The sequence below is a fragment of the Grus americana genome, chromosome Z (genome assembly GCF_028858705.1).
Source record: "Grus americana isolate bGruAme1 chromosome Z, bGruAme1.mat, whole genome shotgun sequence".
Taxonomy (NCBI): Eukaryota; Metazoa; Chordata; class Aves; order Gruiformes; family Gruidae; genus Grus; species Grus americana.
The window spans coordinates 3,552,742-3,572,388 of NC_072891.1; the positions used below are offsets into that span (position 1 = coordinate 3,552,742).

Consider the following 19,647-nt stretch of genomic DNA (forward strand, 5'->3'; position numbering starts at 1 on the left):
TCGAGGACTAAGATTCCTCCTGCTGTAATGGGGTTTAATGCAGGGACAAGCACAGAAAACATTATGCACTTGCCACAGAGTATCAATCATATCACATCATATATTAATTACGCTGGTGGTTTTTCACTGGTGCTTTGCAGACCTCTGGGAGCCACGGACTACTTTGAACAGTAAAAGGAGGACGAGTAAGAAAAGCAAGTTTGTAGCTCCTTTGCAGCAGTCTCCAAATATGACATTAGGAAACAGATCTGGCATTTCCAGAAAACAAAATCCCTGAAAAAATGATTTTTATCCAAAAGTTGCTACAGGACAGGCAGCAAGACAGCCATATTTGCTCTCCTGTGTCTTGCAAAGGCTGAATCTCAACCACGACAACTCCCAAGACACAGGCATCATTCAAACATCAGCTTTCCTGCCAGTGAAAGCATGAGTTATGGCTGCTTTTGTGATGACTGCCAGGAGCTGGGTGAAGCCCGTCAATTCATTTTACATCAGCCAAGAGGATGCGCCTTCCGGTGTTTCATCAGAACCAAGCGGTGACAAAGAACCAGCAACAAAACTCAACAAACCAACCCAGCCCCTGAGTATTTGCATGTGCCAAGCAACCAGCACCAAAGACCTTGCTTACTGGGATGTCTTGGGTCACACTGCCCCTCCTCGCTAGGGCTTTTTCAGCTCCTTTCTCCTTTCCTTGGTGTCCTTCTTGCTGGCAGGATTGTGCCTGTGTGGTGTGATGGGCTCAGGTCCAGAAGCTGGGAAGGGTCTGAGATAGTGGTGACCAAGAGAAGTATGACTGATGAGCTGAAAGGGGAACGACAGGAAAACTGCAGATGCACTGCATTACGAGCAAGTCGGAAGCGGCCATCAAACTGCTTACTACCAAAGAGAGATGAGAATTTTGGCAACCAGCACATCCCCCATGGCCGTTCAGCCAGCTCCCTCTTCCGTCCAGGATCCCTGCACACCACCATCAGCACCGCAGCCATAAGTATCCTACAGATGCCTCCACAGTGGCTCTGACGTCACGCAGATGCAAAACAAGGTCTCCCACACAACACTCCATGCTCACCTGGGCAGCTCTCCTGTGGGTCTACCTACAGCCTTAAATTAGGTAGCCAAGCACCTTACAGAAAGCAGTTTTAGATATCCTCGCGTGCACATTGCTCTTTGCCCACTGTATATAGTTACACCGACATACAAGATGCTAAAGGGACACAGCGTCCTTCCTCCTGCCTGCATCCCTGCTGGGACTGGAGACAACCCGGAGAGCTGGGATGGCTCAAGCCTCCCCTTCCCGAAATCAAGTCATCAGACGCCTGCATCTCTGTGCTTGGCAGCCTCAGCCTTTCTCTCCTTATCGATGCCAAAAATTATTCATTTAACATCCATGGACTTTCGCCAGCAAGAACTCCGCGCGAGGAGCAGAACTGTCTCCTCTGCTCCTCCGCCAAACTGAAGCAACAAAAGTGAGGCTCTTCCTCATGAAAAAAAAAAAAAATTCCCACCAGCTAAGAAAAGCTGGAGGTTAATATAAATTCCATGGGTTTGAGGGGGAAATGGAGCTGCATTCAAAGACTCGATGGCTAACCACGCTTCCTTCGTCTGGCAACTGCCCGCTCCCCCAGCAGAGTTATTGAGGAAGTTAGACGAGTGCTGTATTTGTTCCAGCTGCAGATTTCCCTTAACCCCTGGTAGTGGTGTTTTCGAAAAAACACAGATCTTGTTTTCTGATGGTGGCTTTTCATCTTCATGGGTGCCACAGCTGCAGTTATTAGCTTTTAATGCTGTTCATAACTTTCATAGATTAAAAATAAAGAAAAAAACTCAACCTTTGCCATTCTAAGGAGTCCAGGCTGGATGCGCAAAAGGGGGATTAAAAGAAGGCTTTCAGGAATTAGTTTGGAACAGGAAAGAAGAAGATAAAGCCATTATAAAAGCTTGTGCTAATACAGGAGTCCTTTTTGTTGTAATTGTTAATGCAGCCACGCAAATTCCTATGAAGATTTATTAGTCAGGTCATATAATCTGCTCTCTTTCCTCTTCTGATGATAAAATCAAGGTTATTTTCTTCCACTAAAACATTCCTCTCTCTCAAGGCTGTGTTTGTGATACACACAAGGTTACCTGTGTGGCTGATGCCTTCAGAACAGCGAAATACTGAAAATTAAGGTACCTGTTTAGAGACGACACTGTTAGGATGCTCCCCGTAAGGCGAGCACAGCCCCAGGTCCGTGGTACCCAACACCAAATAACATAATAGAGCTGGGATATGCTAGAGGTTTGCAGCACCATCCCCTTCCATCATCCCAAACCTGCTGTAGCATCCACTGTCCCACAGGACTTCAGTCCAGTAAAGCATTTACTTCATGCGAATCTGCTCCTAAGTCTACTGTTTGCCTTGGCCCTCAGCCAGCCAAGCACTTAGGCACATGCTTAAAGTTAAGCACAAGAGTAAACAGATTGAAGTTAGGAGGACTTAAAATTAAGCACATATTTCAAGGATTTGCTGGATAAGGGCCTTAACCCTGGTGTGCAGCATTGAACTGGGATGTTTCCCAGCTGATTAGCTTCCCCCCCTTTCCCTGACCTCCCCTCCATCCAACCAGGCAACAAACGGTTTCTGTTTTGCCACCATGCTAAAGGCTTGGCTTTAAAGAAACCTTGTCTAGCCTCCAGGCAAAGCACGTCTTTCTTTAATTATACCTGCCTGTGAAATACCTTCCAGAAATCCCCACCCAAACAAAGCCTCAGGAAGGGAAATAACGGAAATTCTTGATGGTTTCCATGGGGGGGAAACGATCCTAACCAGTGAGACGAGGCTCACGTAAGATGAGGCTGATACTGTTCCTACTGTACATGGCTCCCAACCCGGAAAGACTCCTTAAAGCTCCAGCAGAAACCCCCAGTTACCACAGTCCTCATCTCCCAGGGGAGGAATCTCCTTGAACTCAGCCTCTGGACGTGACTCTCTGTACATGTTCAGATCTGAAAAGCCTCTTGGTGGACATGCAGGAGAAGAAGAGACATGTGGCAATATGAAATCCATGAAAACACCACGTTTTCCCCTGTAGGAAAGTGCAGCGCCCAACGTGGGATCTTCCAAGAGGCCACACAGCTTCTAAAGGGCTGAAGGTCTCCCCCAGACACCCACATGACTATTTTTTGCCTTCCATGCCCTTTCATATGAGTCATTTTACTTTATTTCAGTTGCGTCTACCCATGCTAGGACCTTGGTGGCTGCAGGCACGTGTGCAGGTCTGGCAGAGTGAAAGCCCTTCTGCACAGAGAGGCAACCACTCCAAACAGGCAGCACAGGCAAGACTCAGAAGATATGGACAAAATAGATGAGCAGATTGGAAATTTGGACACAGAAGATGAAGATTTGCTGTTGGGGCCTCCAGAAGCATGACTGCTGTTATCAAGGAGCAGCGACTTGCCCAGACTTGACAGTTGACTTACAGAATGTCACCAAATTCCACTTCCATCCCTTATCTGTCCCCATTCAACTCATTTCTAACCATGCTGCATTATTATCTGCTCCTGAACAGTCAGTCCTTCCCACCAGGGCACGAGCATCTGAGTTGCCTGTGCTATGCATGACAAGGGCACTAAATAATCAAGTATGTTTGGAAAAGCACCTGTGAAAGATGCCTGGATCACTGCATCCAAACTGCAAACCAGTCTAGGTGATCACTAGATCATCAATTTTCGTAGCAGTACAGACAGAAAGATACCTGAATTGCCAAAACACCTTCTCTTTTGATCCAACCTCGTGTCAGAAGAAGGGCTGAACCATCAGCTGTTGAACTGCAGCCTTGTCCTTCCTGAACCAGCGACTCTCACAAGTTGAGGACTGGCAGAATAAATTCAAGTCCTGTCTTGTATGCAAATCACACCATGAAAAGACCTGGCAAGTATGAAGCCAAACAAGACGATTTGCTTCCACTTCAGACAGGAACAGCAGGATGGTCCAGTAGTCAAGGAGCTCCACCTCTAACAGCAGGTTCCCAGCCCCATGCACACTTGTGGCCCTTGGAGCTACTTACGATATATTTTTGTGGCCTCACTGGCTGTGGGCAGATGGGCACTATTTCTTCATCTAGATGAAGAAGAGCAGCAAAGGAGCTGTATCATGAAAGTCTGTTACACTTCACCTGCCCTCCACCAAGGTCAACATAGCGCATGTAATTACCATTTATTACCTGCATAACTACACTGCTTGGAAACACCACCAAATTCCTGGAGCTAGATGCTGGATGCAGAGATCAGAAAGCTGCTCTGGTACCAGTAGAAAAGCAGCATAATACCAAGGCTGAAAGAAGAACTCTCAGCTTGGTTGCTTTTACCTTCAAACAAGGTCATTTATTAAAAAAAAGAAAAAAATAGAAAAAAAGAAAAGAAAGAGTTCAAATAACAAATCTGTTTGCCTAAGCATTTATAAATGGAAGTAAAAATAGTTTTCCTTTCAACTAAAGGACCCCATAGCATGAATACTCCCAACATTGTGGCACTACAAGAGGGGTGGGTGTGAGACCCTGGATTTCTCCCTGGCCATGTGTGTTCCCACCATGCCCTTGGGATTTCAGGCAAGACATGAGACCATTCTCCTCCATCTCTCTTGCCAGGGTCCTGGTCTCTGACAGTTTTCCATAGCCAGGTTTGGTCTTGCTTCAGCCCTTGGAGCACTGGCAGAAGAAGAGGAGCTCCCACACTCGTGTGTGTAAGCGAACGCCCACATAGACGCCCGCCTGCGACGACAAAAGCGGACGGGGAAAGAGGAGCCGCCGCCGTGCTCTTCGGATCATGTCAGGTCGCACGTACTTTTGAAGTTGGCCACCCAGTTCTCAGCAGCCAGGAGCAATCTCGTAACGGCTACTTCCTCCACCGCTCGCAGAGCTGATCTTCAGGAAAGCTCTGTAGTGCGAGGAAATCCTGACCATCGCCACCGAAGCATTATCGACACAGCAAGGAGATAATAACGACAGGAACTGCCTTACCGCAAAATCACCATCGTGATTCATGCGACTGCTTGGTGCCAAAGTCCAACAAGCTGTAACACCGTGAGAGGAGGTCACACATGTTATTAGCAGGTTATTGTGGAAAAAAAAAGGGGAAAAGAAAGAAGAGGTGGGTTCCTACAATTTGATGAGCATTCATCCACTCTCCTTCTGGCAAATGAATCAGGTCTTCAGTGCACGATGTGGCTTACTGTATTGAACTCGCCTTCTCATAAAAGGCCACAGGTCCCACCTTCTCCTTTGGGAAGGTAGGGGGTATCTAGCCTGGTGAATACCAATGCCACGGCTGGCAAGTTGACTCTTGGAAAAAGTATCACCATGCACGGTGACAGAACCCAGCATGGTCTGCAGGTTTTGTGACTGCTGTGGATTCACAAGACATATCACAGAAACCACAGCAGCCCTCTGATCCATGTACAACCTCCCCCAACAGAAAGACGCAGGCTGCTTTGATGATGGACAGGACTGGTAGGCAAACCACTGTAGGTTAGGCCCCAAAGAACTTCACCCAAGACATTTTACTCCAGGGACCTTCATGGTCTGTGATACGTGTCCAAGGAGTAGAATGCACGTCATTAAAGGTGCTGGCTTGAAAACCTGGGCACTGCCAAAAACTGGTCAATCCCTGGAGCAAGCATAACATGGCAAGCAGACGTGCCTCCTTCAACCCTATTCTTGCTGGAGACCATACACCACCAGCACACAAGCTTTGCATGTGAACTACAAGAGAAGCAGAAATCCCCGAGCTTGGACAACCAGACAAATGGAGGAGATCAAGGGCTGGCAAGGCACAAGTGCTCACCTACCCTCTCTGGGGATCTGGCCACTTGTTGAGCAGATGCTGGGGAAGATGCTGCCACGGCATCGTAGAGGAGCAGCTATGCATGGTAAGGGGACAGATTTCACCCCACTGTGAGAAAGACCCATCGGCACCTTCTCCAAACGCAATGCTACATCAGAAACAGAGCACCCCAGAGACTTCATTTTGCTTTGTTTTGGTTTTTTTTCTTCTTCTTTTTTTTTTTCTTTGCAGCTCAGGATCACTGAGTTCGCAGAGTCTCTCTTTAATGTCACATGTGTGGCTCAGGTCCCTCAGGCCCCAGCAGAAGCAGCCTGGGATATTTGCACAGACCCCTCACAATAGAAGGAAGAGGGTGTAGGAGGGAGGATCAGGCTGCTGACCCCTTTATTGTTCTTGGGCCAGAAGAAAGCTTCCTCCTGGCTTAAGAACCACAGTGCTGAAAATGTTTTCCAGCCAAAACGAGTCAGATGGAGTCACTGGGTGGTGATTTTTTTATTTTTTTTTTTTCTTTCTCCTTCCCCTGCCTCCCCCTTCGGTTGAGCGACGGGGAGTCACAGGGTTGTGCTCCATTCACAAAATACCTGCTGCACATCACGTAGTCCTTCCCCCCGATGGCGAGGAAAGGCGCTGTAACCCAAGCAAACGAAAATAAACCATTTTTTTCTTCTTTCTCCTCAGATTTGGAAAAAAAAAAAAAAGAAAGGAAGAAAGGACCCTGCTCCCAGACTGACGCCTCCAGCGTGCGCCCGCCGAGGAAGGGGTAGGCGGGGGGGGAAACGAGACGACGATATGAAAGAAAACAAAACCAGCAAATTCTGCTCCGAAAGGATTAAATGGAGGTTTTCCAAAAAAACACCCCACCATTATATAATGAGGCTTAACTTGGAGTCATCAGGGTCACACGATGCAGCAGACTGGAAAAACCAAAGGGCAGTGTAGCCTTTTAATTGTTAACCCAACCATAAAAACAATAAAATAGAAAAACGATATTGTGATTGCATGACAAGGTGGCCGCTCACACACTAATGGTCAGGGTATTTTTTTTTACCCCCTTTGCTCCTTCTCACTGAAATACCATTTTAGTGCGCGTTTGACTCCTCGCCTTTCTGCTTATCGGGGTGGTGACCTGTTATTGGCACCGGGCAGAGATGCCATGGGGACCATGGGGACCCCACCAGCTCCCGAAGCCTTAAGGCACACGGGGCCGATTCACACCGACAGCAAAATAAAGCACAAGTGGAAACTTTACCCCAACAATCCAGGTATCAAAACACATCGCTGGGTTTCCAGATCAAAATCTGCACACTAGGAGATGATTTTTTAGCACACCAGTTGCATCTAGAAGTCCAACCATGATCCACGGTCACCTGCCTAGCCCCAGGTTCTTCACAGCCTTTAGGTTGCATTGGTTGTGCAACCACAGGCAACCCTGAAGTTCCTCCATCCTTGACATCTCCCAGGGCTGTCTACACCAGAGGTCCTAGCAGTAGGGCTGAACAAGCTCCACGGATGCAGTGGCATGGATGGGAACCACCCAAAATGAGAAGAAAGCTTTAAAAAAGCCCACCCTAACCCTCTGCTTTTGGAAAACCAAGCTTTCATTGACCACAGGCCCAATGGCAGGAGCAGACCGGCCACAACTGTCACGCCACAGTGTGTCCAGGAGGTCCAGCAGCAGTGGTGGGACCTGCTGGTATCGTCAGGCTGGAAACCTGAAGATCATCCTGGACTCGTGTTTTCTTTCAAATGACAACAAATGCAGATTTGTGCTTCACATTTGAATCTTAAAACCTGGCTTTGGTCCATATTATCATTGCAGAGCAACCATGAAACAACAGGACAGGGTGTCTTATCCCTCCCACTGCTGCTTCAAACCATATCCACGCAACTACCAACCCCAAATCTTTTCATTCATATCTAGTAAACATGCAGTGACCCAAAGTTGAGGAACAGATAATTTTATGTTGTATTTTTTCATAGCCCCAAGAGGAAATCTGGCCAAACGAAGACATATGCAGCCCACCAGCTTTAAGGAAAGTCACTCACAGGTGCGTGATGGAATAAGTGTCAGCAGCTCCCTCCCCAGGACCAGCAAGCAGAAGCAATACATCTTATGCGATACCTGCTTATTTTGCCCAGCCAAGGGGTCTTATTCTGCCCAGCCCAGGGGAAACAAATGGTTCCTCTAAGCATACATTATTTTCTTTCCGTTCGGACAAGGTGCCTCGAAAGAATATACAATGAGAAACGAAATAATGAAATGGGTCACAAAAGCAGGAAGAAATGAAGTTTTATCATTCTCCAGTGGTTCCTCCGCTCATACATTACAGGGATTTTTTTTAATTTTTTTTTTTTAAGAATTAAAAAGAAAGCAAACTAACAATGAGGAGTTTCTCCATGGTGGTACCAGCAGGTGTGGAGCAGAGCAGAATAACCCTGGGAGACATGGACACTGGGGCAGCATCGTGTTGCCAAAGCCATGGAGACCATGTTCCTCTTGCTATTTCTATTATCCCCGATGAAATCCTTCAACCCCATCATGCAGCAAAAGCATTTTGAGGATGGCACAGAGTTTTCTTTCACAGACCATGCCAGCATGTGTACAGCTGAGCGCCTGTCATTTTTAGAGCCAGCAGAAAAGTTCATGGAGTATCTTAAAAAACCCAAACAAACCCCAAAGGTATTTTTAAAATCATAAAGCGAGGGACAATCCAAATGCGGGACTAGAAAGGACCTCTGGGTTACAGAGCTCAGTCTGCTACCGCAGGCGAGGACATCATTTAATTCCCTTCATAAACAGTCTTTATTTTCCCTGCGGAAGAGACATCCAGGCGTCGTGTGCAGCAATAAATTTCCCACTTAAGGGACAATCTCTGACCAAACCACCTTGGATTGCAATAAACACTTCTCCTGCCACTAAATACCTATATTTACACCCATAGCTATATATACATCTCCCCAAGCTGGACGGGATTCACTTACCTGCTGCCTCCAGGCAGGAAATTCGCATTTTAAGAACTTCTGGTCTCATTTATTGTATCGGTTTCTATTTCCATAACATCAGAGGAAAGGCAGCAGAAACAGGGGGAGGGGAAAGCATCTTCTGATTAAGAAGAAATTTTTAAATGCAACAGGAAACATTAACTTCATATTTTGTCAGAGAAGGGATGAGGACATCCCCCATTAGCAGGATTTTTAGAGAGCAATGTGTTTCTAGGCTCTGTAGGTCCCTCTGCCAACGGGGACATATGCACGTCTCTCTTCTCTGGTCCTGCGGTATGTCTACTTTTTTTTTAGAGAGAAAATTCCTTCCTTCCCTTTATTTTATTAAAAATTCAGGTCTTTCACAGAGAGCGGGGAAGGGGATTAGGATGTGGAAATAGCCAAGCCAGCAGAAATAGCTGCTTGACCAAAGAGACATCGAGTTTTTATTCGGGATCTTTAGAAATCTGGATTGTTTTTCTCTGCTACTTTTAATAACTTTAACTTAATCATTACTCCACAACCAGCTTCAGGAAAATATCCAGCAAATTCAAGGGAGTGCAGCAAAAGCCCTCTCAGATTTCTAATGAAACCTCTGGGAAAACAAGGGACAAAAAGATGTAACACTATTCAGAAGTTAAAATTCAGGCAGGATTTGAGGGGGGTGTGTGTTACAGTCTATAGAAAGGACTGGGAACAAACAAAACCAAACCCTTCAGGCTTGCTTTGGATATTATACAGCTCCACAAAAGCAAACCTTTTTGAAAGGGAAGTCAACTATAAGGCTGAGAAAAGCCCATGCTGTTCTCTGGTATGTTTAAGGCAGAGCTCAATGTGGCGACATTTTTGAGCCGCAAACGCCTATCGAGTTGTTATTTATGCCCCAGTACAAGTTCCCATACCCAAATCAGTTAATTCCCCAGAAAACTGCAGTTCTCAGGTCGAAAACTACTTACTCCTTAAAAGCAAAATAGAGGCTTTTTCTTCACATCCTCCCAGGAACAGACTTACCCATCCAGCTCTCCCATCTTCTTCTCTCATCTCCTTGTGGTCCTTGGCCACGAACCCAAACCCCACCATTTCCTATTGGTAAGCCCAGCCCAGTCATGCCACTCAGCTGCTTCGTGTCTACCCCTTCATCAGTGTGGCGCAAGGAAAAGCTGCAAAGCAGCCAAAATCCCATTATTTGTCTTTTTTTTGTAGCACGAACCAGTGCCTGGCAAATTGGGGTCTAAGGAACAGAGATGGTCCAGCAGTGGAAACCACCACATGGTCTTCATCTCCCTCCTGCTGAGGTTGACATGTCCTTCAAAGTGGGGTGGGGACAACAGGGTAGATGGGAGAGAGGGACAGATGGACAGATGGGAACGTGGGTGTTCGGAGGAACATCTGATATTTGATGGGGCAGTAGTATCTTCCAGAGAAAGAGAGGACCCCTCAGCACATCTGACACTGTTCCTTGGTGTGTGGAGCATGGCTTGGGCCCGAGCCCTGCCAGAGCATCCCATAGGAGCAGAGCTGAGGATTACATTTGCAAAAGTGGGATTTCCAAGAGGAGTCGGGGAGGTGTCACAATGCAAGTGAGGGAGACCCGGGCTGTGGGGCGCGTCTAACCCCTGGGCACCAGCTTCCCTTGGCGAAACTGGGCTGTGGTGCTTGGTCAATACAACTATGGGGGATTCACAGACACCTCCAGTTTTAATCCCTCTCTGCTCAGGGCCTCCATCTGCTTTGCAGCTCATGATGATGCACGGTGCTTACCAAATTCAGGCCCTGGTGCAGAGAAACACCTTCCCCCTCCACAAGCCCTGGCCCCCCCCATGCTGAACGTGCACCCCAAGCCTGAGGTGGCCACAGTGGGATGGAGAGCAGCATGATCCGGCACAGGAGGGTACAAGATGCAGCCACTGCAGAGTAAGGTTTCTGCTTGGGAAAAGCCTTTGGAAAAAGCCTCGTCTCCTCTGCGCAGAGCCGTGTTTCGGGGCCGTGCAGTGAGGCCGCAGTGCCCTCTAGTGCTGCAGGGCTCCCCTCTGCCACCAGCCCTGTCCCCTCGGCCACCAAACACCACGCCAGCCTCCAGAGCTGCAACCTCAGTCACCTTTTCCACCCACCCTCCTTGCACATCCCAAACCCGTGTCTCTGAACCCAGCCAACCCAACTGGGGTGTGAGAGCACCCCAGTGCCTCCCATCCTGGCAGGAACTTGTTACAGGTCCACCACTCTCCAAACAACAGGGCAGCCTGGCCCCAACCCTGCACAGGTGACCAGTACCAGCTCCAGGAACCACAATAAAAAACGGCATCTCTCTGCCCACCAGGTTGGGAAGACACCCCCATGAACTACAAGCCAACATCGCTAAGTCTGCTTGGACTGAGTGACAGCTAGAAAAATAAAAACAGCCCTGAGAAGGGAGAGTCCATCTCATTTGCTACAGCTCTGAACCCTAGCAATACTACTACTACTATTACTACTACTAATATTACTAATAATACTACTACTAATAACAGAAATGTCAAAGCTCTTGGCCATTTCCCTGGTGCTTCCTTTGTGCAGTGAGTAAGTCTATTACATGGTATGCAAGACCATCACAATCTGAAAAACCCACTGGAATATTCCCCCTTTTCTGCACATCCGATAAAAATCATGGTGTTTATAACGCGGTTCAGGGCTCACAGCTACTGTGCTCTACTGCCAGAGCCCAGGCTTGGTCCTTGCAAGAACCTGTGTGGAAGATAAGCCAGACTTGGTCCAGACCTCTCCTCTCCAGTGCTTTGGAGATGGCAATGTCTCATCTGCTTTCCTTGGTCAACACTGGCCTTAACTCTAACATGGGAATGATGCTGAAGGGGTTACAGGTGATCATGGCAGTTTGCCCTCTCAGCCCAAGGAGATGGTCATTGTCAGTTCAGTTAAATGCAATAAAAAACAGGCCACAGAAAGACCATATCTTACTGGAAGTCGCGGCAAAACAAAAGCTTTTTACTCAGTAGTGGAGATCTGACTCCCAATACGTCGTGACCTATACTCAAGTAAATCTTGGCTCTTTGACAGGGACTTTCCACAGTGGTTTTAGCAGTTACAGTATTGGAAAGACCCTTGGGATATGGGAAGCTGGCTTGTTAAGAGTAGAATCCTTCTCTGAAAGCAATGCCATGCCTACTTGCTCTGGACGGAGTCCAGCAGGATCTGGGGGCGGGGAGAAAAAATTCCCCTAGTTTGGGGCTCCTAGGGAGTCACCCCAACTTGTTGATAAAAGTGTTTGGTGGACACGTAAAGGAAGTCAGGGTTAGACCTCGTGAGTGGCAGGAGATATGGACAGCACATGGGGTACACTGCATGGACCAGGTCACTCCCAGTGGGTGGCGATGCCAGAGGCAGGAGCCCACCCCAGCTCCACCAGTGTAGAACAGCCTACTGAGAGAGGGCCACACTGTGGTGGCCAAGGCTCTGAAAGAGGAGGGATCTGGGGTGGCTAACAAGCTGGCTAAAACGAGAACTGCCCAATCTTGCAGTAGTGAAAGAGTAGGCAAGATAGGATGTGGAGAGGATGAGGATTCTGTGTGGTGATAGTAAATAACACCACCCCACCACAGAGCCATCCCTGAGCTCCAAAGAGACCTGTCTCCCTGCTACCACCACCCTGGGTCAGTGGTCTGTAGGGTCAAGGAGCAAGCCCTCACACCAGTGCTGGACATCAACTTTCTCTCCTCACACACAGAGTGACAGCAGAGGGGATGCTCACCCACAATCCACTCTTCTCCCCCTGGACACATAGGTTGGCTTCATCTCTCTTAAGGAACCTACCATTTCTGAACAAGTTCATGTATGAGCTGGTCCCTCTGGGCTCCTTGCAGAGCTGACAGGGAAAGGATATGAGTATCCTCAGATGGGAATCATCCAACCTTGTCTAGACCTCTATACTGAGATGCAACAAATCATGCCCCAACATGTCCATGCCTCTCCTACAGCAGGAACCCCAAGTGACCAGCCCACGCACAGGTTGCACCTTTACTCACATGATCTCTGCACTGAATTGTAAGGTCTGACTTGAAAATACTTGTCAGTGAGGATGGGTCCCAACAAAAGTGGGCAGAAATGCCTATTACGTGCCTAGATTCGGGTGGAATCTCAGCATGGTCAGGAATCCCGGCACTTCTAAGCCTGTCTGGACAAAGTCAGGAATATAGTGGTGCTCAGAGGAACATGAACAACTTACAGAGTCTGCCTTTCTCCTAAGGAGCTGCTCCCTTGTTTCCTATCCAACAAGGAAGCTGGATGACAACTGTAGCCAGAAGAGAAACAAGCAGTTTATTGTAACCCCAAGCATATGACAAAAAGGGTCAAAAATCAATAAGGAAATGGAAGGGGATGAGCTGCGAGGCAATTAAGACACCAAACCAAACAATATCAATGCTGTCTTCCAAGTTTATCCCATAGCATCAGTAAAGCCCAGTAGGCCTTTCCAAAGTGCCACATATCTCCTAAAACACCAGACAAGGAGCAGCTGGCCAGCGAAGGCACAGCCACACCGTTCAGAGGAGGGCAGGCCCATCCTGAAGGCACGAGTCCAGCAAACTGAAAGCCAAAAACTGCAAGATGCCAGTCCAGAAACCACTTGGGATGTGTCCCGAAACTCTCTGCTTGTGTCTAGCAGCATTCACAGAATGTGCTCGTGACATGCAGCCTCTTGTATCCTTTGTGAGCAGTTTCACAGGGAGGATGGAGGGCATCTTGGAGTAAATGACCTCTTAGGTTGGTTTCTCCGGTAAGTGTAGAGTTTACCAAGGGCTTGCAGTCTGAAGACTGTATCTAGGACCGAAGTATTTAGCTGTGAGACATCCAAGCCTGAAAGTCTTTCCAAGCGTTTGCCAAAGGGAGCAAAAGCAAAATGCACTGACTCAGCCCTCCCTGTGACGTCTTCATGACGCCAAGATGGTTATATGGTCTCCTCCAACAAACCAGCTGAGGTGAAAACGGAGAGGATGATGAAGACTGGCTCTGCATCTGAGCTGCACCTCTCTAACACAGCAGACAACCGATCCTCCCTGGCGTGCAATAAAAAGCAGATCTTATGAATGGGGAATGCTTATCTTCAAAAGACTACTTTCTTCCAAAGTCACTTTTTGGCAGCACTTAGATGAATTAGTGCCCAAATTCAACTACAGACTCCTATGAGTAAGGAGAGATGAAGAGGTTACGGCTTATGAGCTGAGCCAAAGCAATGACTTCATGCGCTCCTAGCCATGAAGCTTTCAAAACAAAGCCTATTTACCAGTAAAAACAAGCACCCCAGATGAGCCTCGAAAAGATGGGCAAGAGGAAACTTCAAAATACCAGTTGTCAAACCTGTCACGAAGGAATTGCACCCAGCGCCAAAGCGGAGCCAGATTATCCTGACTGTGGATGTCCACGAGATGGCAGAGCACGCCGTGCCACGGAGCCGGCCGAGAGCATCTCCAAGGAGCAGGATGCATGCGTTCTCCAATTTCAAAACAAAAGGCTGGCAGTAAGCATCTTTCCCCTCAGACAGCTATGAAGAAAGAGGGTTTTGGGGGAGGTTGTCTTGTTTTTTCTTTATCTTTTCACCTTTTAATTGACACACAGTTACAGTCATTCCTTGCAATATTTTGTTAAAATAGTATTGAAAGATTCCAGCATCAAAACTCATGTATATATATTAATGTCCAGATATCCAGAATATTCTGCTTAACCCATTGGGGGGGGTCACTGTATCTCTCTGTAGAGACACACATACAGATGTGGAGGCATCCTGGAAATTAGTTCTAGATTCATGTCCTATGTCTATCATACTTTATCGTCAAAGGAACCCAAATTTCCAAGGCAAATAAGACTCGCTACCTCTCTCAAACTTGGTGCTCTTAACCCTGCTATAGCTGCTGAAGCACACTCAGCAGCAAAACATTTGTATCCGAGTCATGCTGGATGATGCCCGGACCGGCCCAGTCGTGCTGGAGCATGCTCAGATCATCCCCTCCATCCATGTACGGCTGCTGTAAGCAACCCATGATATCTTAAACACAGAATAAGAGTCTGTGTATCTCCAACCTGAAAAGCCTCTTCTTCAGGGTATGACACAAACATAACCGCAGTGTGGGAAAGCCCCATGGAAGAGAAAAGATTTTTCTTCCTTAGGCTCATACGAATATTTTCCCTTATGCCCCCATGCACTGTGCTCCACAGAGCCATTTAAAACAAGGGATAAAGATGAGCAAAATCACTGTCGGCATTGCACGATCACATTCAAACCCAGTTAACAATGATACGTCAGGATTAAACCAGCTGTCTGCAAGTATTTCACTTGTCAACGCCGAACAAAATAAATCCTCACCCAGAACTACCCAGCTCCTCGTTCCCACAGGCACATATGACTGTACATGCCTAGGTAAATGAGTCTCCAAAAGAACGTGGTGTTGCATGAGTGTGCCCAGAGGCGCAAACAAAACACCAAAACCAGCATTCCCACTAGGCCGTCCAGCCTAGAGCTGTCACACTAAGAATTAAGCTAGATATTAAGGTATATATTGGTATTAATGCACTGGCGTCAATGGACTCGACCTGGTGTTACGATAGGATGAGATGATAACCAGACCAGGAGGACCTGGCTTATTTAATAGATGTCAATTATAAAAGAAATTAAAGCCTGGAGAAGAATGTCAGCTCCTCTCTCCAAAGATGGTTTGATTCCTCATTTCCAATTATTCCCCAGGGAAAATAACCTTATTTTGCAGAATTACTGGGGTCTGTTTCAGCTGAACCTAATGTTTACTCCCTGTGACCTGAAGTCCAGACATACCAAGCATGGAAGAGAGTGAGCAGAAAGCAGCTGCAGGCAGTGCTCCTCCCTGCCGAAGTAGCAGCTCTTCTCCACTCTTTCCACTGGTTCATGTATTTAGTGCCAGCTAGCTCACCCAAAAGAAATAGTAAGATCATTAGATGGTTTAAAGGATGAGCAAGGTTCTTCTCTCACATGATGCATGAGCAGGAAGCCTGGCGAGCTCTTTGCTCAGCAGTGAAAAGAGTAATGCTAGCACAGCACGTGAGATGTTTCCGTCCTTCCCTCTGGAGGCGAAGAGGAAACTTCAGCAAAAACACTCTGAGCATCCTCAGAAGCCTGTCCAGCCCAGGACACTCAGTGCCTTTGAGGACTAGGGCTCTGGAAAGTGAAAAATTATATGATGCTGACAAATTGACCTATTCACTGAGTTTTTTTCACTAAGTGCCTCATCAGTTTCCTAACTAATGGGCCTGCAATTCCCCAACATCCAAGCATCAAAAGTCATTTAACCAGAACCACTAAAACTGGGATGTAGAGATAGATCCGGAGAAGAAACAGGCTGGAGAAAACATACACGTGGATGACTATTCTATATAAACACACACGCACTCCATAGGGGAAACATCTGAGCCAGCACAGAATCACTGCTGGCTTCCTGGCAGCAACTTATTTTGGAGCTGTCAGGAGGCCTGGTACTTGTCAGGACCTCCTTTCCTAAAATATATGTGCCCTGTGTCCATGTACATGTATATACATGTATATAGGTATGTATACATACACTATCCTCAATGTTTCACCTCCCAACAAAGTCTACGCGGTAGCTGCCCTTGCCCAGCACTAAGGTTCACAGCAAAGCTGCTGAAACCACAGGCATAATTCTCCATCACAAACCTCCACGGACCATAGCTCAGCTCATCCAGCCCAGGCTTTCCCACTTCTGGGGAGGGTTTCCTAAGGAAAGGTAAGGCAGGGAGCTGCTGGTCTCCACCATACTGCAGGTAGGAGATGTCCTCATCACTCACCTGCCAAACTGGAAGGACTTTCTCTATGTCATTCAAGTTGATGCCATCACCATCCTCGTATTTCCCTTTTCCAAGCCTGTGGCAAGAAGAAAACAAAAACAAAACCAAGTGAAACCTTGCTGGAACTAAGTTAATTTTCTATTATGGCACATGGGGAAGATTAGCTCTTACTGCAAAGGACCCTCATGAAAACAAAGAGGCTCTGTGAAGCGAGTTAAGCTGTGTCTCCAAAACGCTCCCACATGGGCGTAAAGCTGTTAATAAAAAATTAAATGTTTTTCCCAGTTCTCTCCACCTGCACCATCCATCACAGCGTTCAAATGCTTTTGGCAGTAACAGCAGTAAGAAAACCAAAGGCAGTCCTGAGCAGCAGCGTTGGGTGATTCAATTCCCAGACTAAGCAAAACCAAAAGTACAGCCCACCTGGGGAAAAAAAAAAAAAAAAAAGGAGAAAAAATGTAATAAAAAATGTTTCCTTTGAAGCACTTCTCATTTGTTGGTCTCCACAGGAGCTCCTGTTCCCCAGCTGAGAAAGGTGTCAGCAAACAAGCACAAACATACATCTCAGACAGCAAACAGCAATCGATATAATACAAACATACAATCTGAAACGCAAAAAAAAATGGGGTAGGAAGCCAAGCACTGACAGACCAAATGCACAGCCGGCAGTTGAAGGACTTTCTTGTATCAAGAAAGGAAAAAAATAAATCCAAAGATAATTACTAGCTGGATGCAGAGAGCAGAAGAGATAAAGAAGAAGAAAAAATGGTCAATAAATATCATCCTTCTGCACTCATAAACAGTTGAGGTGATCTATTTTTATTATGCAAGAATGATAATCTATTTTTTGTCAATTAGTGACAAGATATTGCTAAATAATGTATATTAGACAGAAACTTTGATAGCAGCAGGTCAGGGTAATCAGTGCCTAGAAGTCAGAGGACAACAGATCTTGGTGGAATTACAGCAAATGGGGTAAAAAAAAATGCAGAAAAGCAGGATGTGCTAAAGCACCAGGCTTGAAAACCAGCAAGCTGAATGGAAACAATTTAATTAACACCCTAATTGATTTATGGTGTTAATCAGAGGTGTTCAACAACTGACTTTCCCTCATAGATGAAACAGAGATTTTGATTTAAAAAGGCAAAAATATAGTATGTGTGTATATATATAAAATATATGAAAAAAAATGAGAAAAATCAAGTCAAACATCGTGGGACAAATAATACCAGTTGCAGGTACCAGGCAGGCAACTGTATCTTAGGAAAAGGTTATCTGCAAAGGATGGGGACTGTTCCAGGGTGAACGTCTGATGCTGGACTGTGCATTAAGGCAGGGGATGAGGAGGCAGGGATTAGGGGATGAAGGCAGCTTTCTTTTGCAGGCAGCACAGCTGAGCCTGAACTACAGGACCGCAGGCAGCTCTGGCAGTCACGTTTCCTAGAGGCGGTTGAGAAATTTCTTAGAGTACGGGAAAACCTAAAGTGATATGTGGGCTTGGGAGATACCTGGAATGAAGAGAAAATACCAGCTACAAAAGGTTGTTTGAACTGCAAGAGCAAAAAAAAGCACAGCAAGAGCTAACGCTGGAAATTAAAGGCAGACAAACTCAGGTCACAAATGAGGTATAGTTCCCTGGTTTTTCCTTAACAACTCCACTTTGATTATTCAGCAAACCACCAAACTCAGTATCTGGAAATAAGATCAGATGTCTTGCTGGAGGAAAACGCTGCAGCCAAGTAAAAGACCAATCAACTGGATCCATCTACATGGCCAACCTTGGGCAAGCGATTGGACTAATGAATAAAATGGTCCCTTTGGTACTTACAGTGTAGAAAACACACAATGAACAGTATCTTTCCTTTTTTTTTTCTTCCTATGAAATTTTTCATTGCACAGCTAGCATGTTAAAAACCCCCAGTCAAGCAAGAGGGAAAGTGCTTAGCAAGCAGGTGGAGATTCTTGGAGGTTCAGCAAGCTGAAATGTGCTCAGCACAGATTCAGCGTGGAGAGCTGATGAATGCACAACAGAGACAACTTTAAAAATTAAATTTTATTTAAAAAATAAACCCAACTTTGTCTGTGCTCCCTCTATTCTCATGTGGATTACTTATATGACCTGCATTTTGGGACATGCACTGCTTGTGCTCATGGCATCTATTTAACTTTTCTGTATATACACTAATTCTTATTTCACTTTTACAGCTGTAATATTTAGGAGTGATTAAATATCTCCTCTCCATACTGCCTTCTCTACCTGTTTGCAACCCTGGGCATTCACAGTACACCAGGCACTGGAGACAGACCATAAAGCAGACCCTGCTGCATTCTCCCTATATGTAGGGGGTGTTGCTGGTAGGATCGTCTGGCAAGCACCATCAACCATGGCGCACATTATATGTTATTTTACAGAGGACCCTTCATCTCATTTTTCAAAACCATCTGTAGAAACGGGACTAAACATGACTAAGGCACTTAGTGACTCAGAAATTTAGTGTTACATTGTTCCAAATATTCTGAAAATTGCTGTTTGTATACCTGCAGTAAATACGTAGAGCGCAGGAAAAAAAGCCTTATATAGTCATGTGAGTCTGCCTGTAACTACATGGTACAGGAACCTCCTGCAGACGCTGTCTTTTAGACTCGTTCTGATTTTTTTTCTTTCCTCTATGGGCAGGAAATGATTAATGACTAGGAAAAAATGACAAAAATTTGATGGGATAAAATGTGTTTATGGAGTTATTACTCTATTTTTTTCTTTAGCAGAGATTTGCAGTGAGTGGAATCAGGGATGAGTTGAAGCCTGTCATAACTTGGGGTAACGGGACAGGTAATACTGCCTGCAGCCCTGAATAGTGCTGCCAGCATGTTAAGCACCAGAATGAAATGATAAGGAGAGGAAAAACCATACTATGAATGTTTCTCAAGGACAGGATCTGCAGAGAAATGGTGATGTCCATCTAAACAACATCAGTGAACCAGTTGGTGCCAGTATGCATTTATTTGGCTTGACAAACCAACAACCAA

General features: G+C 46.3%; 1 protein-coding gene across 5 annotated transcripts in view; it reads right to left on the minus strand.

The window, feature by feature from the left end:
• Positions 1 to 19,647, minus strand: part of CTIF (cap binding complex dependent translation initiation factor) — a 149,413-nt gene that overhangs the window by 75,894 nt on the left and 53,872 nt on the right. For all 5 annotated transcript variants that reach the window (XM_054810078.1, XM_054810079.1, XM_054810080.1 and 2 more), the window contains one exon: positions 16,621 to 16,696. In XM_054810078.1, the coding sequence (XP_054666053.1) occupies positions 16,621 to 16,696 (76 nt within the window). The remainder of the gene's footprint in view (positions 1 to 16,620; positions 16,697 to 19,647) is intronic.